This window comes from Vicugna pacos, chromosome 27 (assembly GCF_048564905.1).
Source record: "Vicugna pacos chromosome 27, VicPac4, whole genome shotgun sequence".
Lineage (NCBI taxonomy): Eukaryota > Metazoa > Chordata > Mammalia > Artiodactyla > Camelidae > Vicugna > Vicugna pacos.
In genome coordinates, this window is record NC_133013.1 from 20,117,949 (window position 1) to 20,139,946 (window position 21,998).

General features: G+C 35.7%; 1 protein-coding gene across 1 annotated transcript in view; it reads right to left on the reverse strand.

Annotated features, from left to right (window-relative positions):
* Positions 1-21,998, reverse strand: part of HDGFL3 (HDGF like 3) — a 56,211-nt gene that overhangs the window by 13,643 nt on the left and 20,570 nt on the right. The window contains exons 2-4 of the mRNA XM_072950885.1: positions 6,954-7,030; positions 2,213-2,351; positions 833-991 (exon numbers count right to left, since the gene is read on the reverse strand). Coding sequence (XP_072806986.1) covers positions 833-991; positions 2,213-2,351; positions 6,954-7,030 — 375 coding nt within the window. The remainder of the gene's footprint in view (positions 1-832; positions 992-2,212; positions 2,352-6,953; positions 7,031-21,998) is intronic.

The window sequence follows — 21,998 nt, forward strand, 5'->3', positions numbered from 1 at the left end:
CTCCTGATCATGATTCTCCAGTCACGCCAGCCTCCTTCCAGTTCAGGACGTATCTGACTCTTCCCTGCCTTGGAGCTTTGCTGCTCGGCCACTCATGGCTCCTCCTCCCATACTCTTCTTTTAGGTGTCAGCATAAGCTTTATCTTTTCAGGAAGGCTTGGCCACTCTACCTTAACAGGTACACATACCCTGTCATTCTCTGTCCCATTCATTTCCTTCATGGGCCTTTCAGAGTTTCTATTTATTTACTGTTTGTTTACTCTGTTTCCACCCCCATCCCCAACCCACTGTACTGTAAGTTACATAGGGTAGGGATGGAACTGGATTTGCTCATCACCGTATACCTAGTACAAGTGTCTGACATAGAATAGGTGACCAGGAGATATGAGAACTGAACAAATAAAGAGACAAAGCACATTCTTTTAAGCAGAAAAAGCAAGAAAAAGTGTATCTTTATATTTATATCTATAGTATTAGACATAGCCTGAAACTGTACTGAGTCTCCTATATTCCTTAACTCTTCAGAGCTCATCTGGGAGTTACTATAGGAGGAATACCTACTCTTATGTACTTGATTAAAGAATAATTCTCCCCTAAACTGAGAAGGTGGTATTTTCAGGGCCAAATAGCCCTGATGAGTCACTAGCAATTACCATCACATCTAAGATTACCTGTCTAATTCCCCTCAGATTTATGACTGTCTCTAAAGGCAGAGGCTCCACAGAGCTAATATATTTCTACACGCCCAATGAATGAATTAAAAATCATCTAAAAACTTTTTAACGACTATGCATATAACATTTAGTAACACTGGGAAAAGTTTCTCAGTAACCTTTGAAGTATATGACTTTTTCCGTTTTGAGCCTGCTTTTTCATTCTTTCTTTTGCCTTTTCCATCTTCTTCTACTCTATCACCTTCTTCCTCACTGCTTGCATCTGCAGTATTCCCGCCTTCTCCCTCAGTTTCTGAAGAGCTCTGTTGCTGAATTGCCTAAGAAATAATAAAATATTAGCTAATTACATTTTTGAAAAACAGCAAAGAACACAGACTGTGAAAATAACCATTCTATTTTAATTTTAAAAAAGTTCAGCTTACTCAAGATTTTCAAAATAAAGGGCTGTCAACCTCAATTTTCCAGTGATCACTTGACTTGAACCCTCTTGGGTAAAGAATTACAGGCACACCTCGGTGCGAGTTCGGTTCTAGATCACCACAGTGAAGAGAATTTTGCAATAAAGCAAGTCACAGAAATTTTTTGGCTTTTCAACGCATATAAAAGTTATGTTTATACTCTACTGTAGTCTATTAAGTGTGCAACAGCATTATGTCAGAAAAAAACCAGCAACGTACATACCTTAATGTATCTTGCCTTCTTATTTAGACCACTCAAATTTTCTCCATATCAGTGATAAGCCTGTTTCGCTTTCTTAGTATTCACATGTGTTCACCAAAGTAGCACTTTCAATTTCCTTCAGGAATTCTTCCTTTGCACTCACAACTTGCATAACCGTTTGGCACCAAGAGGCCTATAGCTTTTGGCCTATCCCAGTTTTTGACATGCCTTCCTCACTAAGGTTAGTCATTTCTAGCTTTTGATTTGAAGTGAGAGATGTGGGATTCTTCTTTTTACTTTAACACTTTGATGCCACTGTAGGGTTATTAACTGGCCTGACTTCAATATTGTTGTGTCTCAGGGAAAAGGGAGGCCCAAGGAGAGGAAGATAGGAAAGTGGCTGATTAGTGGAGCAGTTAGAACACACACATTTATCAATTAAGTTCACTGTCTTATGTGGGTCTGGTTTGTGGTGCCACAAAACAATTACAGTAGTAACATCAAAGATCACTGATCACAGGTCACTATAACAACTACAAGAATAATGAAAAAGTTTGAAATATTGTGAGAATTACTAAAATGTGACACTAAGGCATGAGGTGAGTAAATGCTGCTAAAAAAGGGTGGGGGGCTGACAGACTTGTTCAATGTAGCACTGTCACAAATCTTTAATTTGTAAAAAATGCAGTATCTGTGAAGTGCAATAAAGCAAGGTATGCCTGTACATTTAATCCAAAATGCTACTGGAACCAGAAAGAATTCTGACTTCAAATGGATGGTGGGTAATTATTACTACAAAGTACATATAAGAAAGATTCAAAAAGGAGTTAAAACCAGAAAAATGAGATACAGCAAGTGACAATGAAGTAAAACATTACCTGGTATCCAGTAAACTTTACTCCTGGGTTATTTTCTATTTCCCATAATCCTTCATTAAATCCTTTCCGTTTGTTTGACTTTCCAAACTTGTCTTTGTATTCCTTATAAGGGAAAAGGTCTTTGGGACCTAGAAATGCACTGCAGAGATACATTAGAAAGAGAATTGACACTCTGACCTTCAGATGTAAGATATATTTAGTATCAATATCAACTCAGGTGTCAGAGAATATTTTAGTAAATCAATTAAAAGTATATATAAACTCTCCGAATTAGGCACATATCACAAGATGTTTTACACATATACTTCAAGGCATAAAAAAACGGATAGTTGGTTACCCAAGCCAGCAACCCTGAATTGTGTTACTTTGACTTTACCTTTAAATTACTAATTACTTTATTGTTTTGAAATTTATTTTTAGTTACGTAAGTAGTTTTAAAGATGTCTACTTTGACCACTTAAATCATCACCTTAATATAAGACAACCTATGCTAATCTTGCACAGGTAAGGGTTTTGTGAGACTTACAGTAAAAACATAAACACTGTATTAAAAAATTGCTGTAACTCTATATGCCATATTAGTATATTTATTCACTATTTTTATAAATTAAGAAATTATATTAATGTTTAATGAGGCACTACACACAAAAAATTAGAAATGGCAAAGTAGATAGAATCTTATCCAGTTTAAATTGTATTCTAAATTAATCATAATTGCAAAACAAAATGAGTTAGAATAAATCCTGTCGCTGGCTAATAGATCCAAGAATTCAAACCAGCATCTCAGCATTATTATCTATGATATTAACCTGGTGAATGAGATGGTGGAGGCCCACATTCTGGCTGAGACCCATTTCAAACTGAGATTCATTTAATCATTTACACAATTTTTATTGAACATCTCTAATGTGTCAGACACTATTTCAGAGGTGCTGGGGATTCCCCAGGGAACAAAGAGATAACATCTCTGCCCTCGTGGAGCACGCATTCTAGTAGCAGGGGTAGGGGTTTAGACAATTGAAAAGATAAATAAATAAATAAAATACATAGTACTGTGTACTGAAAATAAATATATAAATAAAGCAGAGAAAGGACTCGGGGTAGATTTTACAGTTTTAGATATACAGATCAAGAAGGAAGACTTGAAAGGCGGTGAAAGAAAGAACCCATGCAGTTATCTGGGGGAGAGCAGGGCAGACTGAAGGGAGAGCACGTACAGAAGACCGAGCTGTGAGAGTGCCTCGTGTGTCTGAGACTAAGGGGCCAGTGCGGCTAGAGTGAGATGAGTGAAGAAAGAGCTGTGTGAGATGAGGTCAGAGAGGTAACGATTGGGAGCACAGGTTATGCTGGGCCTTGGAGGCCACTATAAAGGCTTTGAGTCAGATGGGAAGCCATTAAATGGTCTGAAAAGAAAGTGACAATTTCTGTTTTATCAGGATCACTTTGGCGCTGTGTTGAGGCATTGGACACTAGGGTAGAAGTAAGGATGGTGACTTGGACAGGGTGTAAGCAGTGCAGTTGGTGAGAGGTGCCTGGATTCTGAATTCACTCTCAGTAAAGAGATGAGGTGATTTGTTGATGGGCTGGATATGGCTTGTGACAGAGAGGGTGGAGTTGAGGCTATCTCCAAAGTTTTAGACTGAAGACTTAGAAGGGAGTTGATATTTACTGAAATGGAAAATTTTTTGAGAGAACAAAATTTGAAGGTGGAAAGCTCAATTTTGGATGTTAATTTGAAAACTTAATTAGACATCCAAGTGAAGATGTCAAGCAGGCAACTGGGGAGGTGATTCTGGAATTCAGGGGAAAGATCTGAGCTGGAAATATGTATCTGGAAATTATTAGCAGAGATTATCACTTAAAGCGTTGAGATGACAGGTTAACAATTTACTGTTGATCTCTGTAAATTCCATTTTCTGACGGATCTTAGTATTGATCCCTTACATTGCCCAGCTGATCGAAAACTCAAGTTGATAAAATCACCTGAGGAAGCTTTCTGACTCCAATCACCAAACCGTCCTTGATTGTTCACCTTTACCTGTTCAGCATGATTGCATTTCATTGAATCCAGAAATAGTTTACTAGGTTACTGGACATTTTAATCAAATGCCTGACAAACTGAGCATGAGAAGGAAATGTGACTCGAGTATGGTAATTTCACTTTTAGAGAAATTTGAGATGAGTAATTAGACTGTGGCTTTTGACCCTTCTCTAGCCCTTGAGTCTGTATAGGAATTAATTGCGGGCTAAGCTGTCTGAGGTTCACGTCAGCTACTGATGCTAACCAGAGCTCGTCTATAAGGATACTTAAGCATTAATAAGGTTAGTGATTAAACTGGCCATGTTAGCTGTTGCCAGAAAGAGGGACGCTGAATGAACTATTCTAAAACAAGTTCCTACTTTTGATAGACAATTTTGGTTTTTCTTGTATTATACGTAATTCCACAAATCAAATTCCCTCTCAACTGGTTAACTCTGCTGCACATTTTAAAAAATTTTAAAAGGCAGAAACTACTGGGGTTAAGTAATATGGAGCAAAAGAACTTGGGGCTCCAATAACCTATCTGTCTGAGCATTAGAACTGACTGAAAGACATGTTCTGAGGAAAATTCTGGTCCTGCCTAGGGGTGCTCCTTTGGCCGACACAACTTTATTGTTAAGTTCCTCACCTTTCACATACTTTCCCCTCTTTTATTTATTTCATTGAATTAATTTTAATTCATTCAACAGCTATTTTTTTAAACACCTACCATGGGCCAGGCACTGTGTATACAGGGCTTAGCAACATCCACATGGTCTCTGCCTTCACAGAGAGGTTGAATATTAGGTACCTGCCAGGGCATATAACCTCGGGTTCAGGGAAACCCAATACCTAGTAAATGATCGGCTGAAACAATGTTATGACAGGTTTTCTGAAGTTCATTCTCTTCTAGATGTTTTAAAATCTACCTATGGATGATGAAACCAGCAAAAACCTCACACACGGACTGTATCACACTGCTCCTTGGCAGAATTACTTTTACTGAATTGAGCCCTGGAATGATGCCATTGACTTCTATTAAGGACGTTAAAGAAACAGCTCTATAAAATCCTTCATACTATTCACTGGAATGATTCTGTTACATTTACTAGCAATATATCAGGTGGCGAGCTCTTTAAGGTACCTTTTTATTTTCAGTGCCTTAATGAATACCTAGAAAATGTTTACTAAGTGAATGAAAGTTACTACATAATATAAGTAAATGGTTGATTTTGGTGTATATAGTGGAAATGTGATAATCTTGTTTATTAAATCCTGCCTTGTTCCAGATATACAATCAGATATTAGAATTAGGTCCTGAAGAAAAAGTAAAATAATGGTATATACAAAAAATGGAGGTGGCAATGAGGCAAATACAAAAATAAGTATCACAGAGCCCTATGCACTTATTACTCTAGGTAAAATATTTCTAAACTTCTAGCAACTTCTTAAAGGAGAAAAACATGTTAAGTTGCATAGTCCACAAATGTCTATTAAATAAAAACAAAACAAAGAAACAAAACTAACTTCTTAAAAGAAACACAGCTATTTCTCACATGAAGATAAGAAAGAAATATGTCTTAAGGACCCTCTCCTGGCTAGCTCCCTTTCAAGACCAGAATGAGGAAGATGTCAGAGTGGTAGAGACAGCAAGCTAAGAAAAAGTTCATGCTTGACTCTGCTAATATTCAAATGAACAGGGATGACTCTGAATTTGAAGGCTTAGAAGATTTCATCACAGTTTTCAGCTCCCCCCCGCCATTTGCCATTCCTATTCCATTTGTGTCCTTATTGTAAATAACCATATACGTTCTTAGCAGGTCAAATTGCCTACTGTTCCCTAGTATCCATTAACTTCTTCTTTCTTTTAATGGATTACTCCTCCCATTTTTCCCCCTCAAAAGAGCTGCCTAGCTAGAGACTATTTCCCAGCTTCCCTTACAGCTAGATGTTGCCATATGACCAAGTTCTTGCTACTGGAATAAATGTAAGTGACACATTCAACTTCTGTGTCATTTCCTTACCTCTTCTCTTTTTCCCTCCCCTCTACCTGGAAGATGCACAGGTGCTACTGAGCTAGTTTCTGCTTTTTTGTTTTTCCTAATAAGCAGACAAGGGCAATCCCCCAGGGACAACATAATGGAAGGATCCTGGGTCCTTAGAGCAGAGCAGACTACCCACCTTGATCTAGCTGCCTATTTCTGGATTGTTTTCCAAAAAGAAGTAAATTCCTATATTATTTGAGACATTCTATTTTCAGGTTTCTTTATTAAACAGTTTTACCTGTACTCTGACCAATTCAATTACAAAACCTTAAAAAGGTGTTATGTTTGCTTCAGAGTCCAACAAATTCAAAGAGCCTGAGAGAACATAACTTTATTCTGTGAAATATGCATGGATGAAATTTCTCCAGAAGGGAAATATACAAGAGCTATAAAAGAAATTACTGGAAATGGTATGGAGACTACCCTAGGACTTAAAAGTGTCCTAAAAGAAACTTCTGGGTGATATCCCAATATTTAAGTAGAAACAGAAATGATATTCAAAAGCAAAATAAAGGAAAAGTGTTTACAATAAGAAACATACATTATCTTGTTAATTTTATGTAATTGATTATAATCATTTTAACAACATATAAAATGTTGTAGATTATTTATAAATAATGTAGTCTAGCAGAATCAAATTAGAACTGTTGAAACTTAAGCTGTTTTGTTGACTTACGTTTCATGGGTGCCAAAAAAGAAGATAGGATACTTATTTGCTGGAGGCTTCACAGCTCCCTCTGGGAGTTCATCAATCTATTAAAGATAAAATCATGTAAAACAGCATAAACATGATATAGACATTATTTTGATAATTTATTGCCAACTTCAAAATAAAGTTACTCTAATAAAAATCTCAATAGTTTTCCTCTCTTGACCCTTAAAAATTGATTGTAAAGGTCATATTTGGCACACCATATGGAGAGTAACACTGTAAACTGATTATAATGATTATGGTAATACATAATCAGGAGCCCAAACTACTCATTTCCTTAGACTCAACAGAATTATTCTTGGGAATCTGTCCTAGTGAAATAATTCAAAAGAGTAACAACAAAAAGAAACAGAAAGATGCACTTTGAGGGGATAACAGCAAATTTTTACACACACACATATACACACACACACAAAACCAAATATACAACCTCCTCCCAAAACATAAGCATTACCAGATAGGAGAATTATGGACAATTAACTGAAAATATTATATAGTCATTAAAAAATATCTCTTGCCTAGACTACTGTAAGTCTCTCCTTACCCACTGAAGCTGTAATTATCTTTTAAAATGCATATTTGATTGTGTCAAATTCTGCAATAGTTTCTCATTGCTTATAGCATTCCTAGCTGTGCATCTGAAACCTCTAGGGCTTTTAAAAAATAAAGATCTTCAGTCCTTCCCCAGACCTACTAATTCTTATGTACAGCTGAGATTGAGAACTTCTAATAGGATAAAGTTCAAATTTCTTAGCATGTATCAAGAAATGGCCCTAGACTCTCAAATCTTCAACCTTTCCTTTGAATCCCAGGCATGAAATTACAAATGCCTATAAACCATTTCCATTCGGAGGTCCTACAAGCAGCTTAAGCTAAAGAAAAGGCTACACATAGAAGAGGTACGTATGTAGTTCAGAGGGGAAGGAAAAGGCTCTGGTATCAGCGTCTTGAAGAAATCTGCAGGTCTTCCTAACTAACATAAGGCAGTAGCCTGAGGATTACTACACCATCACAAGTTCATCTCTGAACTGAATGAACCATGTGTCACACAGCAGATGCTCTGGCGTCCTGAGAAAGATGGACTTTGACTCTAGAAATCTGTAGTTAAGTCCTACTTCTGAGTTAAATTGTGATATCAAAGGTATCACTTAATGACTCACTTCTGTAAAGTGAGATAGTTGCACTAAGTAATCTTTAGGTTTCCTTCAAGTCCCGAAATTCCATGCCTTGTCTAAAACTGAATTTTCTCTGAATCTGCTTCTGTTTCCTAGCTTAAGTACTGGGATACTCTGTTACCAAGAAAGAAACCTTAATCTTTTTATTATTTCTTCAAGCTCCATATTCTGTTTTTCACCGAATTCTGCCAATTTGGCTCCTGAAATGTCTCCAAATTAATCACCATTCCCATTAGTAAATTTAGTTCCCTAAAATAAGTTCTTGTGATCTTTTGAGAAGGCCATCATAGCAGCCTTTCAAAATATCTCCTTGTCTCTAGGCTTTCCCCTGCTACCTGCTATACAATTTCCGTGTGAACCTTGAATGTGTTACATTCAATACACTACCCTACAAAGACAATGTTAAACAAATAATTTCATTTTGAATAAAATTCAATTTATATTCAATTACATATGTACACACACACACATATTACTGTGGTAAAAAATACATTAACATAAAAATTTCCATCTTAACCATTTTAAAATTTACAGTTCAGTAGTGTTAAGAATATTCAGTTATGAAACAGATCTCCAGAAAATGAATGACTATATTGTAAATGGACAAACAGAACTTAAAATGGAAATGCATGTCTATGTATGTGAGAGACACTGAATTGCTAGTTGACAAAACACTATCGCACCTTTTTTTTTCACTTTTGTGGGAAAACTGAAAGTGAATGTTTTTTTTTTTAAAAAAACTTCTAAAACTTTTCTTAAAAAAAAACAAACACAACTTTTGGTTAAATTCTTCCTTGCTATGTTATATAACTAACATCTACTGTAGAAGTTGCAAACTGATGGTCCTTGTGCCATTTCTGGCCTGAAGATATGTTTTGTTTGGCTCACACAGTGTTTTTTAAAAACTGAATTAGTTATCAACACTTTAAAACTGGAAGATTCAAATTAAAATCCAGATTAATAGTTTCTGTAAAAAAAAATACTGAAGACAGCGCTAGGCAACACTAAGCCTGCATTCCCAGAAGGCAACAATTAGCTGAAGATGATCAACAGCTGCCACCTTTAGATAAGGTATGTTCTCTCAAGTTGGTTACAGTCCCCACCATTCTCTAGGTTATGATGTAAACGCCTGCTTCCCTTGCCCCTCTAAATATTTGAGTTCATTCCCCCTGTGATAAATATTGTCAAAAACAGTGACCTTACCATCATGCTGGTTCCCTCATAAAGGTGTTAAATAAATGTTGGCATGCACTGACTATATTTTATTAAGAGTCTTGTTTTTGACTGTTCTGAAAATTCTACTTTGACAATTTTGGAATTATACCAATTGTTCAAGTGGATACAACTTCTTGAACCAATTAAAGAGTGCACCTCCCAGGCACTGTTTCTTTTGGCATCTAGAGTGAATACCAAGCAGCAACAGAACTTGATCTTCGGAGTTTCTGTTTTTCTACTGTGTCTGTTTCCCTGAATTTATTTTCACTTTTCTTTCTGGTTCTTGGCTATGTTTGGTTCTGATTCTGGTTTGCACACAGTCAATGTGTTATTTCCCACAATAGGAGGATGGAGACCTATTCTTTTTCGGATATGACAGCGCAAAGGATCAGGCACATTAGTTTTTTGGCTTGTAGAAAAATAAGTCTTGCTTCTACTGGAGAGAAGAAAAGCCCTTTGAGATCTAGATCAGTGAGCGTATTTTGTGTTTCCTTTAACTTGTAGCTGAAGTTGTAGACCTGAAGCCGTAAGCTCTCAGTGTGTATATATTTTAAAGAGTCTTTACCCTTCCCTGTGTGAGCTTGAAACATTTTCCAACTTCTGGGAAGGGTATTAACAAATTAGATATAAATTTCTTAAAATGAAAGAGCTCTTTTTAAAATTAATTTGTAGATACTAATAGACTTACAGAAATCTAATATAAAGGGATGGACGTAAGAATCCCCAGGAAGTTTAAAGTGAATGTAGAATACTTCAAATATGGTGGCCTTTTTGCTATTGATCTTTGTCTGCTTTGCTCACTGCTTTGCTCACTATCTCTTGGAGTCTACAACTCTACAGCCCCGTGGACTTGGGGCCTGGAGGGAGGTAGCCTAGAAAACTTGTTCTCAGAGTGTTATCCCTGGACCTTCACCATCACTGTCACGTGGGGACTCACTAGAAATGCTAGTTCTCAGTCCAGAACCCAGATAAACAGATTCAGACACTTTGGGGGTTAGGCCCTAGAATCAGTGTTTTAAGCATCCAGCTGTTTTCAATACACGTTATGACATTCCATCTTCCAGCTGTGGTTCCTGTGGTTGAGTTGTCTTTGTTTCTTGTGATTAATGAAAGTCTGCTTAAATCTGCAGGAGTTTTGCACTGCAATTGCAAAATTGCATCAGTGCATGTTTATTTTTCTAATACTTTCAAAAATGTATAAAATGTCCAATTTTCTTTTTATCAAAGGAGTACTACACTAAATTAGATGGGGTGGCCTTTTAAGGAAAAAACTTCTCACAGAAACTGTTAGCTCAGAAGCATTTTCATTTAAGAATCCAAATTTAAGTAATCAAAGTGAATTCTTGAAGAATTCACACTGGTTGATAATTTTGGTTTAAAAACAACTATATGTCTTTTAACCATTATAGTGTAATACAAGCAAATTTAAAAAAAAAATTTGAGTTTCTCATGAAGATACTAGTTTACATCTGAACTTCTGAAATCTCCTGATAAGCTAATATTACTTCTGTATAATGTTTAAGATTAAGGAAAATGTAAACTTAAATTATAATTCTGACAAACTTTTCTATGTCAACAGTAATTATGTTCTGTGGTGTGTTATAATTTCCAAAAGTTAACTTTAAGACCTTGGACTAATATTAAATTGAGATAAAGGATAATCTTTGCAAACTTGAATAACTTCTGAGTAAGACAGAATACTTGGTCACCAAATACAGTTCTAACATATATATGATTTAATTTTATATGTCATGTAACAGAAAGGATATGTGTATTATGTGTATCCATGAGCTTTGCTGGTTTGCTAAAATACTTCTTTCTATGACAGAAATTTCTCAATGTCTCTGTGAAACATAAGTTAGTTACTTGGGTTAAGTAATAATTAATATGGAGACGGAGACTATACTAAGAAAAACAGTGACCCAGACGTACAACCATGTATGCAAGGTAATGAATGCCATGTGTTCTTGTTTATTAATGGGAAAAGATTAATTTTGTACTTGAAGTAAAGTATCTAGGTTGTTCCAAAATGTGAAAGAGGATAATGAAGGGCAAATCTGGATGAATATTGAAAGCTTTAGAAGGTATGTGGAAAGGGAAATTAATTTGCCTTGGATTATAACTACAAATAATAGTCTAAAATATGCAATGAAAAATTAAAAGTTTGCCAAAGCTGGCTCAGTTTTGATGGATTTATTCATAAGATTAAAAAAGGAAAGCTTATAAATCCATTAATGTCAAATATTTATTAATACAAAACCAGAATTTGGTTTTCTGTTAAAATAACAAATTGGTCTTGGAGTATTGTCTGTTCTTAACAAGATATGGTAAAAAGGTTATTCTTCACTCTCTGAATAATCTGCACAGATATCAGAGATGTCATACCTCACTAGAATCTTGGACTTTGTTCTGACTCTGTCATATCCTTTAATTTTGGGGGGGGGTAATTAGGTTTATTAATTAATTAATTAGTTTTTAATGGTGGTACTGGGGAATGCACCCAGCACCTCGTACATGCTAGGCATGCACTCTACCACTGAGCAGTAACCCCCCAACCCTTAAATTTGTTTTTAAACAAACAATAAAAATGCCTTTAAAAAGTTACAGTTCTTTAAAAAAAACTGAGTTACCACCGTCTATGTTAATTTAAAACATTATATTGTTACTTTAAGTTGTTATTCATTATTCTCAGATACCTAAGTTTGTTTCTTAATCAAGAATGAAGTCTCTGATAACTCTTGTGATGCTGGTGAGTTCAGAGTACTCATTATGAAACAGATGATTTGGTTCAGACTGTGGTATAAGACCAAAAACTCAATATTACTTGCAGCCTTAACATTTGGTAAAATTGGGATGGTCCTGAATGGCCCACCTGCAAGTTCTCTTCCCCACTTTGCTCCTGTGGATAAAGTCCCCTAGTCAAAAAATCCTCCTCATCAAAGGGACTAAGTACAGTTTCTCTTTATTCCTGAGTAGCAGGTTTTCGTTCCCTGACAGCCTTGGAATTATTCAAACAAGAAAATCACATGTTCCTGTGGGAACTCCACTCTCTGATACTACAAAGTCTGCCTCCCACTGCCCCGGTTGTTCACACTGTTTCTGAGTGCAACCTTCCAGGTTGCCCTATATGACATTCAGTGTCCTCTTCCTCTGAGGAATCCTCTGTCTCACCAACAGGATGAATAGAAAGTGATTAAAATACAGATGCTGGAGGCAAGAGGTTCCACACAGTGGCTCAAGTGATTTGTGTGGTAGGTTAGCGGTTTCGTGCATTGTAGGAGTCCAGGTGGTAGTTGAGGGTGGGGTTGGGTGGAGGATGACAAGTCCTAAGAGCCAGAGGGCTAGGCAAAGATAACAAGGTCTCTCCCTTGGCAACATCTCTTCTCTCAAAAATGCTTATGGTCCATTCATTCCCTTACTTTGTTCAAATTTCTGCTCAAAAAGCACCACATCAGAGGGCTTCCCCTTACAATCCAACTTAGAATAGCACCTCTTATCCTGTCATTCTCTGTTCTTTTATTCTGCTTTATTTTTATTCTAAGCATATTCTAGACATTAAGCATTTATTTGTTTCTTAACATTAGAAAACAAGCTTTCTGAGAGGGAAACTTGTTTTGTTCACCACAGTAACTCTAGTGCCTAAAGCAGCCCCCGATACACTGCAGATGCATAATAAATATTCCTTGAGGACCAAGGTTTCCTTACTGACTCAGGGTCTGAAGAAGCCTACACCTGCATATGGAGAGAATCAGTGCCCCTGGCTGTGATGAAGAAGAGAAAGGTACATCAAAGAACACTTTCAATAACAGATAACTATGAAAAAGTGTTCTGAGGTTATAGTGTAAAGGAGTCTCAATGCTTAAGAAAATAAGAAAGATTAGCAAACTCCTCTTTGAATATGCCAATAAGAAGGATGTAGGGGCTAGCTGACTAAGAATGTGGAGGGAAAAAGGCCATTTTACCTATGAAAGCTTATGAGGTGAGGATAAATTACAAAGGGGAAAAAAGCTAGTGATCATGTTATAAAATTGATTCAGATAAAGAGAAGCCTACAAATGAGTCAACAAATTTACTGTAGAGGATGATCAGGGAAGCACACGATGGAATAAGGAAACAATCACAAGAGAAAAGGGAAAGAAGTTTTAAAATGGGAGTATGTTTGGCTTAATAAACAGGTAATTAATTAATCCACTAAATATTTGAAAATAACACTTTGTTAGGACCCCAAACATGATAATGAAATAACTTCCAAAATAATATGTTCAAAAATATATGCTGAAAACCAGTCCCTCATCATCTTTAAGAATATAAAAACCATCACCTGTTAGTTGATAGAACAATATTATATTGAAAGACATTTTGTTTGTCACTCAATGAAATTGAACAAACTCCGATTTTCATCTTTAAAAAAATTGTAATTTTGAGAGGCTACAATGCACTTAGACTGCAGGGCTTTTAACTTACTGTAGGCTCTATGTAGGGGGTAGGTCCCTCAGTAGTATGTTACACTGCTGATTCTGGAGGAGGAGCAGATGTGGGGCATTGACTCAACCTCATGTACACCTGAGGAGAGCCGATCTGACAACTGGAAGAACACAGGCTGAACAGTAAAAAGTGAGGGATTTGGTTTATGATCTTCATCTAAGAGCTTCATTTATATCTGCAGGTCCCTCTTTTTTTTTTTTAAATAACAGGAGTCACATTTTAAATTGCAATGTCCTCATCTCCATAATCCCTCAACTTTCCCTCAGTCTTCTAAGCAACTGTCCACACAGATTTAATTTTGAACAGGTATAAAAGACACTTGTCTCTAAAGTTTGTTTTAATTTTTAGTGAGGTCAAATATATAGTGGAAGATACTGATTTAAATGTACATTTAACAAGAATCTGATACACGTATATACCCATACAACCAACACCTAATCAAGTATAGAACATTTAAGTCATCTCAGAACATTTCCTCATACTCCCTACCAGTTACTTCCCATCCACCACAGGCATCCACTTCCCTGATTTCCATCATCACAGGTCAGTTTTGCCTGTTCTTGAACTTAAAATTAAAAAACAAAAATAGTAAGAAGTGTTTGGTCATTGGCTTCTTTTGCTCAATGTGTTTTTGAGATGAATGCATATTAGTAATACAATTCTAACATTCTTTTATATTGCCAAGTAGTGTTCTACTGCATCCTTTCTCCTCTTGATGCAATAATGGGCATTTATATTATTTCCAGTTTTGGCTATTGTGAATGAAACTGCTATAAACATTCTTGTACCTTTTTTTGAATATATGCTTTCATTTTTCTTGGATAAATACTTAGGAGTAGTATAACTTGGTGATAGTGAAGATATAGGATTAACTTTGTAAGAAACTTCCACATTGTTTTACAAAGTAGCTATACTATTTTATACTCCCTCGAGCAATATATGACAGTTTCAGTTGCTCTACATTCTAGGCAACATTTGATATGTCCAGTCTTTTTAATTTTAGCCATTCTAATAGGTGTGCAGTAGTATCTACTGTGGATATCTTTTAACATACCAAACTGTCACAATGCTCTATACATTTACCCAAGAGAGATGAAAGCATATGTCCACACAAAGATTTGTACAAGGATGTATATAGCAGCTTTATTCATAATAGCCAAAATCTGGAAACAGCCCATGCGTCTCTTAACATGAGAATGGCTAAACAAACTGTGGTATATTCATACATGGGAGTACTATTCTGTAATAAAAAGAATGATGTACTAATGAATACAATAACATGGATGGTTCTCAAAAACATTATGTTAAATGACAGAAGCTGTAAGAGTAATAATGGAATATTGTATAAATGAAATACTGCATGATTCCATTTATACGAAGTTCTACAAAAGAAAAAATTAATTTATGATGAAAAAATCTAAACAGTGATTACCTCTGAGGGAAGGCAGGAGTAGTGACTGACTGGGAAGAGGCATGAGAGAATTTTCTGGGGTGATGGTAATGTTTCATATCTTGATACGAGTTTGGGTTATACCGGTATATAAATTTGTCATAACTCATCAAATGGAATGTTTAAGACTTATGCATTAACTGTATGTGACTTTTACCCCCAAAATGTACATAAATGTTAAATTCTCATTAACTACATGCATGCTAAAGTGTTTAGGAATGAAATATTATAATACATGCAAGTTAATTTAAAATACATTAAAAAATAAGATGAATTGGTAAATGAACAGAAATTGTTAAATGAATAGAAATGTGATAAAACAAACCTAGCAAAATGTTAACTGTAGAATCTAGGTGATGGATGTATGGTGTTCACTCTTTATTTCAACTTTTAGTATGTTTCAAAAATTTCATAATAATATTTTGGTGAAAAATAGAAGGAGAGGGGAGAGAGGATGAAGGTAGTATAAAAGTTGGTTATAACTATGTCTCTTAAAATGGAAAGTCAATAGATACTTCCAGTCAATAAATCAATATGAGAAGGAAACTGCTGTGCTTTATTATAAGCCGAGGTTGGTTTTTAAAACCGTATGTACAATTCTTTAGCTTAAACACAACTGAATTCAAAAAATGAATTTTTTAAAACCACCAAATTGTCAATTAGAGATTGTACTTCCACTAATAATGTGAGTCCCTATATTCCTACATCTTTACTAATAATGGATATCTATCTTCTCTAAATTTGCTATGTGAAAAACATTTGCATTTTCTTAATTATAGATGATGTTGAACATCTTTTCATACATTAAAAAGTTATTTGTATCATGTTTTTCATAAACTGCTCTTTCACACCCAATGCCCATTTTTCTACTGGGCTGTTGTCTACTCTTGTTACTGATCAGTAAAAGTGCATTTTGTATGTCTGTCTATCATCCATCTCAGCCCTTTTTCTATCATATGTTACATGTTTTTTTATCCATTTATCATTTGTCTGGGCTTCATATGCAACATTTTTGGGGAGGGAGCAGAAATTCTTAATTTTTATACATTAAAAGCTATTAATCTTTTCTTTTGTGACTTATGAGTTTGTATCTTAAAAGGTTTTTCCTATTCCAAGAGTACAAAAAAATTCTCCCATATTTTCCCTTGTATTACTTTTGTGGTTTCAATGAATTATTTTCTTAAGCTAAAAATGTGCCTAATGGTGAGTATAGGGAAAAGAGCACCCACATAAACAATTACTAGGACTAGAAATTGCTACAAACATTTAAGAAATTGATATGACTGCATATATTATAAAATTTAAAACATATGTACCACATGGCCTAACAATTCTACTCCTAGGAACAATCTATCCTACAGAAATAAGAGCGTGAGTATGTAAAGATAAACAAACCAGTATGTTCACTGAAGCTCTCCTGCCAAAGAAGAAACAACTAACACACCATCAATATAGGAATGGTTAAGTAAACTGTGATGCAGCCACACTATGGCCTATCCTTAGCCAAGATCTATGTGTTGACTTGGAAAGCAAGCAGTAAATCAAGGACAAGTGAAAAGAGCAAGCTGCAGAATAAAAAATGGTCATGGCATAAAACCATGCATGCATGCGAATGCTTACATAAGTATATGAAAACATTAGGAAGGGCACACACCAAACTATCAGTGCTAGTTCCCTCAGTGGAGTAGGAATGGTAGTGCTACAAAATTAATTTCTTCTGAAATTTAAAATAAACAAAACACTATTTTTAATAATAATAACAGTAAACCAATAAAAATACAGATGCTTAGGGCCTGCCCCAGCAAGCCTGATTAAAAAAAAAATTGGAAGAATGGAGTTTTTATTAGGTAAAGAGCAAATGGACAATTAAACTTCCAGATCACAATGTCTATGTCTGCTGAGGATGACATTTCTTCTAAACAGTCAGCTCATCTATGAACGAATGAGAACCTTATTTGATGACCTGTTCCAACTGCAAAGGAGGTTTGGAGTTAGTCTACAGCTCTAAACCTGGTTTGAATTTTTACGAAACTATTTGCAGAATGTTAGCCTTCTCTTACCCATTTTCCTAGTAGAGATTCTTAGCTGGTCTTCCTCCAGTGAAACTTCCTTAATTTTATGCAAAATTGTATACAGTACATTTTAATGGGGAGAGAATTCACTGCTTTACTCATAGCCTCCAAACCCTGCCTTCCCCATCAAAACAAATGTAAAGAAATACAATCATGTAAAAATTCAGAAACTTGTGAATCTAAATTCACAGTATTTGTGCCAGTTTGGGCACATCTTTTATTTTCAGTGTCAATTCATTGGGCTTTATGTTGTCAACAAAAAAATGATATGTAATATCTGCTTTTTCTCTCTAAATTCTACTTTATCTGATATAAATGATTGCTACTTCTTGCTTTATTCAAGATGATAAATACATCTTTCTAATTTGGGGCTAATTTTTGCCTTCTACTATTTTGTGTTAGATCTTATACCTCATTTTTAATTCTGTAAGTATTTCTTGTATTTCAAGAACACTATTAAAATAATATTTACACAATAATATTAAGACTATTTACACAATAATATTAAGACAATATTTATCTACTTATTCTAATCTGAAACAAAGGAAGGTATTTAGTACTTTCCCTTCTCTTTTTCTCTTTCCCATTCTTTATTAATCTTTCCTCCCTCTTTATTATGTTTTACTGTTCAGTTTAATAAATTAGTTATAACTTTTCTTGTTACAGTGTGACTGCAGGCAATTACCTAGGACAGATGCCTTCAAAGAAGTAGTAGGAAGAAAGCAAACAGCAGATGAAACAGATGTTGATATGGAACTGCCTGAGTTTCAACTGAAGATTCAAGACAATAGATAATACATTCCAAAATGAGTGTGGTTTCCGTAGTGCAGTGGTTATCACGTTTGCCTGACAACATGAGGTAACTTACAGCGAATGTGATCAAACCCCCCTGCAAACTTTAGCTCTAGCACAACAAAACAGACCAAAGAAAGGTTGGAGAAGGTAAGAGAAGAGATGGAGATTATGAGTGAATTTTTGGAAAAAAAGCTTCTTTTCCCTAAGTACCTTGACCTAGGGAAAGAAGTTTTAATAAGACTACTTGAAGAGCTTAAGATATGTCTTCTAGAGCTTGACAGTCACAGGAGACTGGTGTTTGACTCACATCTGAGAAATCCTGAGAAAGAGTACAGGACTTCTTGGTTAGTTCCTCTGATGGCAGAGTGAAATGGGTGATGACTGCACTGCACTAGGACTGGCTTGCACTCCAAGAGTTTCTTGTGGTAAAGAATGCAAACCTTCCACAGAGCATTAGCTAGAGACAGTATGAAGGCTGTCTTAAATCCTATCCACGAAGGCCATCTGGAGGTGAGGTGACCACAGCAGAAAGAAGTATCAGGGCATATCCAGTGAGGGACTGGACAAGGTGAGTATTCAGAAGGGATACATTGGTCTGTATCAAGAGAAGTAAAGATGAGATAATCTCAGGAATATGTGGTGGTAGGGTAGTAGGCTGCTTCTAAAATGGTTCCAAATAATCCTCATTTCCTGGTATTCATGACCTTGTATAATCCCCTCTTAAGAGTGGGCTGGATCTGGTTATTTACTTCTAATGAATGGAATATGGCAAAAGTGATGGGATGTCACATCTATCTTGCTGACTCCTGCCTTCTTGATTGCCTGCTCTGAAGAAGCTGGCTGCCATATCATGAGTTGCTCTATGGAGAAGCCCACAGAGCAAGAAACCCAGGGAGAGCTGTGGCCAACAGCTTATGAAGAATTAAGGCCTTCAGGCCAACAACTCATGAGAAATGAAATTCTGCCAACAACTACTGGAGGGAGCTTGGAAGCAAATCCATCCCTTAGTCAAGCCTTAAGATGACCGTGATCTTGTGAGAGACATAGAGGCAGAGGGTCCAGGCAAGCCATGCCTAGATTCCTGATCCACAGAAATTGTGAAATAATAAATGTTTGTTTTAAGCCAGTAAGTTTTGAAGTAATTTGTTGTGTAGCAAAAGATAATTAATATAGGGCAGCTCTGAAGAAAGCACACACGAATTCATAAGCAAAAGAATCAGCTCTAAACAACTGCCCAGTCCAGACAGCATAAAACAGCTCATAACAGCTATTAACCCAATATGAACTTTCCTGCCACCTTCTCCCCTATTTCAACCCTAGAGGGCTGAAGACTGCTGGATGAGTAGTTAACATGTCAGGTTAGGTCAGAAATATTAGTTAACCCCTCCTTCTCACTGTAGCAGGTCAACATTTAGGAGGTACAAGTTTCTTTGGAAGGGAGAAATTTTGGCTTTAAATAAATTTTGAAGTTTTAAATAATTACACAGAATTGACCCCACTAATAATTGAACTTAGTCTGCTTTTGTATTAGAACTGATTTGAGGACTTCTCATTAAGAGAGTGATCAGGAAAGTTATAGGACCTCATCCAAGGGGATAGGAGCAATGCTAGCATCACAGAATGAGTTTGAACAGAGAGTAGAGGCAAAATAAAAGCTTCAAAAAAGCAAACTGAGGAAAGAAAGTAGTGAGAGCAGCTAAAGCACAGGGAGGAACAGCAGAAGTGGGGGGCAGGTCAACATGAGTACCATGTAATACATGAAGACAAAAGAAAATTCGCTAGGCTAGATCCAACATTTTGTAAATGGTAGTTTCCAAACCCACAGGTCTCCACAATGCTCTGAGAAGTTTGCATTATTAGTGACTGTCAACACATCTGTTTCAATTTCAATTTAAAAAATCAATGAGTACAGTTTCAGTACTTTCTCCCCAAAACTGAACAGAATGAGGGCCTTTTTATACCTACTAAGCAAGTACGTGTAGCAATAGTAGATAAATGTGTTCATGATTCAGATATTCAGCTAGGTTTATCACTCAATTAAACACAGCCAGCTGCTTGTGGATTTGACCACTAATCTGTACTAATTTTTATTCTTACACATATTATTTAGTTTATACCCAAAACAAACTGTTGTTTAAGACAGCAAAAGGAACATGTATGTTGAAATAGAAGCTAGTGAGGAGCACAAAATGACAATAATCTTGTAAATTTAAATTTATTTCAAAACTATCTTCATTCTATTTGAAAACTGAATTTATCTGATCAATATCAAGATTCTCCATCTGAACCAGTATTGAAAGGAGAAAAAAACGGTGACAAGTATATCCCAATTTAGCATTTTATTTTAAAAACATTATTATAGTTAAGATTATCATTTTGGTGATTATCTTTTCATGTCTTTTATACATATGCACGTACTATTTTACATAGATGGATTATGTCACAAAAACTGTTTTATCATGGTGAGCCTTTATCTTTTAAATGGGGACATGTGTTAGTTTATTGAGAGGTGAGTGAGTGGAGGTTTGCCTTTATAATTTCTCTCAGACCTACTTATCCACAGGTAATGATTACAGTCAGCCCTCTGTATCCACAGCTCCTCACCTGCTGATTCAACCAACTGTGGAATGAAAGATACTTGAGAAAAAAAATTTCAGAAAATTCCAAAAGGCAAAACTTCAATTTGCCACATACTGGTATCTGTTTATATAGCATTTACATTGTATTACGTATTATAAATAAGCTAGAGAAGATTTAAAGTATACAGAAGGATGTGTGTAGGTTATATATAAGAGACATGGGAGTCCACAGATTTTGGGATCTGCAGGGGTCCTGGAACCAATCCTCCTGAGAAAACTGAGGGATGACTATTTATACCAAAGTATGCTCTTCTCCATGTTCATATACAAATATTTCGTACACATGCACATAAAATGAACCATATTTCATCAGATTCTCTGCATTATTAAATGTCCTTGAAGTCAACACTGGCACAGATTTAAATCATTTATTTTTAATGACTGCATAATAATCCAGGGATTGGATAACCTATAAATTTATTATAGGTTTTATTATAATTTATTTAACTTTTCCCTGAGGGATGGGTATTTACCTTATTTTTTAGTGTTTCTGCCCTTTAAAAAGGCTACAGTAAACATACTTAAGATTTTTTTTGCACTGGTGCTTTGATTTCCAGGGGTGAGACTGTTGGATCATTGATTAGAGGTATTTTTCATCTTAATAGATACTGTCAGGCTGCTTTCAAAAAAGGCTGTAATAATTCACATTTCCACCAAGGTATGAAAATGACCTCCCTTCCAATCTTTGACAACATTAGGTGTTACTGCTCTTTTAAATTTGCATTTCTCTGATTAATGGCAAGGTTAAGCATCTCCTCATAGGTTTATTGGCTATTAGGATATGCCCTTCCGTGAACTACCTATTCATATTATTGCATTTCTCTACAGGATTCGGTCTTTTCACTATTCATTTGTAATATATTAACCCAATATCTGTAATTTCCATTTCAAGTAATTTCTCTATTATATAATATGTCCACTGAAACATTTTCCTTTCTTGAGTTCCGGGACACTACATTCTCCTGATTTTTTTTTTTTTCCTTTTCACCATCCACTTCTTTTCAATCTCTTCATAGCTCCTCTGAGTCTCTACCTACACTTACTCCTTTGGTGATTTCATCCAATTCCAAGGGTTTGAATGCCATTGATATGTTGATGAGTCTCATATTTCTACCCCCAAACTTCAGACCTCCCTTTTGAGTGTCAGACTCACATACTTTAGAGTCTCATAGGCATTT